This window comes from Cornus florida, unplaced genomic scaffold (genome assembly GCF_030987335.1).
Source record: "Cornus florida cultivar Cherokee Brave unplaced genomic scaffold, ASM3098733v1 CherokeeBrave_3.0.0_Hap2_Chr11, whole genome shotgun sequence".
In the NCBI taxonomy this organism is placed as follows: domain Eukaryota; kingdom Viridiplantae; phylum Streptophyta; class Magnoliopsida; order Cornales; family Cornaceae; genus Cornus; species Cornus florida.
Window position 1 is genome coordinate 133,148,905 of NW_026775581.1, and position 5,173 is coordinate 133,154,077.

At 38.0% G+C, this 5,173-nt stretch overlaps 1 protein-coding gene across 2 annotated transcripts; it reads right to left on the reverse strand.

Annotated features, from left to right (window-relative positions):
• Nucleotides 1-2,260: 2,260 nt before the first annotated feature.
• LOC132283858 (probable galacturonosyltransferase 9) lies at nt 2,261-4,963 on the reverse strand. 2 transcript variants are annotated; one of them, XM_059785891.1, is made up of 3 exons: nt 4,640-4,963; nt 3,002-4,228; nt 2,261-2,846 (listed from the first exon to the last, which is right to left on the reverse strand). In XM_059785891.1, exons 1-3 carry the CDS (start codon nt 4,796-4,798, stop codon nt 2,571-2,573), a joined length of 1,662 nt encoding a protein of 553 aa, XP_059641874.1. In that variant the 5' UTR covers nt 4,799-4,963; the 3' UTR covers nt 2,261-2,570. The 2 variants fall into 2 exon arrangements, with proteins under 2 accessions (XP_059641874.1, XP_059641873.1); XM_059785890.1 differs by having other exon boundaries at nt 3,002-4,237; nt 4,640-4,961.
• Between the last annotated feature and the right edge of the window lie 210 nt (nt 4,964-5,173).

Sequence of the window (5,173 nt, forward strand, 5' to 3'; positions counted from 1 at the left end):
AAGCTATTCACATTGATCCCACTGAAAAGTCAACATATAACTATAGAAAGGTACAGCCGGGATACTTTAGGGTACAGAAGAAGATGGAGAGGAATAATGAACTTCTGACATGATCCAAAAACCAATGGTTTGGAGTTTTGATAGACTTCAATCAGGAATAAGTACCCCAACCACATAGATGATGAAATTGGGCAATTTAGGACTTCCTCCTTATTGTTGTCTTCCCAAAACTAAAATATAATTAATATTAAAAAGGAAAATCTGACTTCTTGATCAGCTTGGCTTAAAACAAAGCAAAAAGTTCTAAAATCTCAACAAAATTAAGGAACATCAGGTCAAAAATTCATTATGTCCTCTGGTTCAATCAGTTTTCGATTCAAGGGAGACAAAAATCCACCTGAACCCACAAGTATGAACATGAATAACTAGAAGAATATAATATGAACTCTCCCACATGAGATAGAGCTAGCCTAGTATTTACACAGAAGTCTCCAAACTGTGTTCAATTCAGGCAAGATCTGAATTCTGATGATACTTGTTTTCAAGTTCCATGCTTGTACAATGGTTTACCTTCTCGGCCATCGAGTCGTGTATGCAAATTATAGAAACTACTCAGTTGAAAAATTTTACCCCAAAAAAAACTACTGATTGGAAAAAGCTGATCTATACTGAGGACAGGACTAAGAGTTAAAAGGTTGAAAGATAAATAGTAGGAACTTCAGAAGCTTAGATATGTTCTGATGAGTGAAAGGTAAAAGGAGACTGCAGAGACTCAGCTGTAAATTCTAATATATTTAAGAATTCCAGTTCGTATTTGAAGGCTCATCTGTATTCTAGAATTAAAAGCTTCTTTATAATCATAATGGCAATGAAGGAGATGGTTATTTTGACAAATGAATTTAATGATCAAGTGACCAACCCCACTAATTCAATACTATGGGTTAACCTACCTTTTTTCTTCTTTTCTTACCTTTTTTAAAGTTATAATAAGCTCTCTTCAGTTTTTACCTTTTATATTGGTGCTAGACTACATTCTTGCTCTCCATAAATGACAACTTTTGTGCAATTTGCAAAACAGTATATCTTAATGTTCTTATTGTAGTTATCTTAGGCTCAAAGAATTGTAGTTGTTTCCAGAGAACAGCTCTTTGAACTCCGTCATAAGAGCATTAAATTTTTTTGTTCTCCTTTCTCTGACCAACATTGCCATTTTCTGTCAATCTTCTCTCAATATATTTCACCACAAAACCTAAATAAAATAACATAAATTACTTATGCTCTGTCGGACGAACCCAACAGCAAACCTAGATATGACTGATGGAAAAGAAGCCATGTCAAACCTAGATTAGAGCCAAAGAATCAAATACCATTCACCTCTTCCACCCAAATCACTTCTGAATATCCCCAATTTACTCTCAAACTACCACAAAATTTTAAAGCACACACTAACTAACTAATCTGTTTCGCAGCACCGACGGGCCAGTGGTCTAACAGTATTAGCCTCTTACCTCCTAAAGGGAGGTCAGGGGTTCAAGTCTTAGAAGAGACAAGTATTTGTGAGTACCAACTATAAAAAAAAACTGTTTCACATCCTTGCCACAAAATATAACTGATAATTCCTCTGCCCAACCTGAAAACACCCATCCCTGTACAGTGTTATATAACACATCTGAAATTGACATCAAATGCATATATATATATAATTACACAAACATCCACCTAGAAGCTTTTCTTACCAAAAGAAACAGAAGATGACAGAACACCCTACCTCAGACCTCTCAAAGTCCTGTGCAGACCAACAGCAAGAGCCCTACCATAAAAAAACACCATATTCCTGACCTCCACTTGTCCCCGAAACCCATCCCGTCCATCACATAAAGAAGGAAATCCCTGTTTACAGTCATAAGCCATTTCAATATCAAGCTTACAAGTAACCACTGGCCCCACTTTACTGGGTCAGCTCCACACTCCCATTTGCATCTAATACTACATCCCGAATCAGCCACCAAGTCACAAAAGCATTTTGAGTCACAGATACCACCATACTAACTCTTCAATCTCATTTTATATTTCTCATCAATTTTCCCTGTGGGTGCTTGAAGATTTTAGAGAACCAGCTTGCCATTTAGTCGAATAAATATTCAATGCTTGTATTGTTTCCAAAATGTACCTCACTAAGCTAAGTGAATCCATAATAAAGGTCGATTAAAAAGAGAGTGACAGACGGCAGTTAAATATTTTGAAATTGCAATAGTGGATCTGGGATCAAATCAATCATCACGTATTTGCCATTTGTGAGTCATCAAATCAACTGTTAGAGAATATTTCAGATAAAAGAAACGTCTGAACGTATACATGACCCAAGCAGGTTGGTTCCAATTCACAATTAGGACTTCGACTAAAAGAACATGAAAAAATGGGAGATATTGTCGAAAAAATAAGGATCACAGCCCAGAGCTTCGCTCTGAAGTTACAACGAATGATGAAATATAAAGACCTGAAAGGATTCTAAAAACACAAAATGGACCACGACTGCAACTCAATTCTGTGTTACCTCAAAAATTACTCCTCTAAAGGCCAAAATTGCACACCTGCACAAACTCCATTTCGTAATCAACATATTTAGTCCAGAGATGCTTGAATTGGTTCATAGCAATGTCGAGCCAAGGCTTCATGTTTCCATTGTACTGAATGACAGCAGCATTATTGATCTCATCCATGCTAATACTCGGATTGTAACCAAGCCCCAGTTTATGCCATGATTTGTCCAAGGATTTTGTGGTTGAGTAGAAGGTAAGAAGGCCAGGTGGAAGCGTGCCAAATTTCCATAAAGTCTGATCCTCATTCTGATAAAAAATAAATAAATAAATAAATAACAAAGAAGCAATAATAAAACCCACCTGCAAACTCAACCTAGGACTTCCAACAGCCAGTATATATTCATAGATACCAAAGTAAATTAAAAAAGAAAAAGCATTTCTGGAAGCAAATATACACTTACCAAGTTCTGCCAATAGTGGTACTGCTCAGTGCATTTCTCACGCCTCCAAGCATCAAGGTCAAATATATTCATTCCATACGCCCAGGCACAAGCCTTGGGATTGAACCTCTCCTTAATTTGAGGGTGAGAGAAGTTCAAATACTGAGCATAACGGTGGAATGACCCAAAGCAGGTCTCAACAGCTCCATTCACTTTTCCATCCATATCAATTTTCCACAATGCAGTCAGATCTTTCTGAACTACAACATCGTCATCCAGAAAAAGAATCCGGTGCAGGTTCGGGTACATCTCTGGCAAGTAAAACCGGAGGTGATTCAACATTGACAAATGCTTGTTATTTTGAGTTTTTTTGGTGTTCACATCATCAATCACATTCTCTGTTGTGTCCTCGGAGTGAAACCTCTGCGAATTTGCCGATTCAATTTGCCTAAGTACCGGAACATAAGAAGAATTCAAGAATGTGTAATCCTCCACTGATTTCACCTCAACATGGGCACCCCCTTCTACAGGCCTCCTCTTAAACCAAACCTTCATTGCTGCAAGATTCATTTTTTGTGTCACGATATGAAAAACATGCTTTGACGGCTCCTCAGCATTCTTCACCGCAGAATTCACCACTACAGAGACAGCAATTACATTGTCCGAAAATATGGCATAGTGATACAAACTTGGATCCTCAAACTCAGGCTTAGGCTCGTCATCTTTATACTTTTCGGGATGTGCAATTCGCTCCTCCATGAGTCGCATTGCAAGACAATGCAAACTCTTAGGAGTTGATTTTGCAGCAATTAAGTTAGCAATGGCACCATTCTTCTTGGCCTTAATGAGCAACTCTTTAACTGCAAATATCGTATCTTTCAATTTCTGAATCTTCAATTGATTATCATAGGATTCTTTCGTATCAGCAATCATTAACCTAGCAACCTTGACTTTATCCTTAACCTCCTTCTCAAACTGCCTCAACACATCCTCATCGACCAGCTCATTGGACTCAAACAACACACGATAACTTGGCTTCAACGCTAGATCCGAAATGTTCTGAGCCAAATCATCAAACGTCCGTAGCTGCCTAGAGATCTCGAGCTTAAGCTTCCTTGCATGAGTTGCATATGCAGTCACAAGCACAATGTGATCATTCGCCTGCTTATAAATTAAATCTAATCTAGTCTTCAACGGATCTGACTTCAACCCTAAAAATGTCCGGTGCACATACGCATTCCCAGTAGTCTGTATCAACTGTTTAAATCGTCAAACAGTCAAACCACAACTCTACTCTTTTTTTTCAAAAGTCAACTCTACTTTCATCTAAGAAAACAATCTTATGCGATTCAAAAAAAAATTTATTTTCCTTTTCTAAGACAATCTCTATAATAGAACAGATAACGATCAAAAATTGAGTTCAAATTGATCAACTGAATCGCATAATTGTCAAAATTAGATTAAATCTATCAAACTTCAATTGAATCATTTGATAGTCCAAATCCAATTTCAATGTTTTTTATCGACTTCCTATGTCAAATTCTTTTTCTTTTCCTAGTCTCGGCAACAGAACAATATATATATGCATCAACAAATACATCTACATGTATACATATAGAGAGAGTATAGAGAATAGGAAAAATAAAATAAAAAACTTACGGATTCGCGAGAGGGGTGAGAGGTGAAGAGTACAGATAGAGTGGCGAGGAAGAGGAGAGTGAACATGGCCGAAACGAAGACGCGATACGAGAAGAAGCTGCGGAGGCCACCGCCGAGCCCCGATCCGCCGCCTCGGCCACCGCGGACAGCGATCGCCATAGGAATGGTGGACAGATCTAACCGCCAATACAACGAACTTGTACAAATAAAATATCTATAGATACAGAATTTTGTTTTGAGTGACTACCGATAGAGTTTAGTGAGAGAAAGTGTAGAGAGAGAGAGAGACAGTGTGGAATGGAATTTGACTGGGGGATCCGAAATATGAAAGGAACGATTCAGAGAGATGGAGGAGTGGGACTACTGAAAGATCCTCCCGCGTCGGTGGGTTGATTTTAATTTTTTAATTGGTGGGGCCGATCTGAAACGGGGTTCGCAATTTACGAAAAAATTGTGGGACAAAATCGAATTTGCATTTTTCACGAAGTGGTTTAGTAGTCTTTCACTGTACGAGTCTTTTTCTGTTTTCTCTGT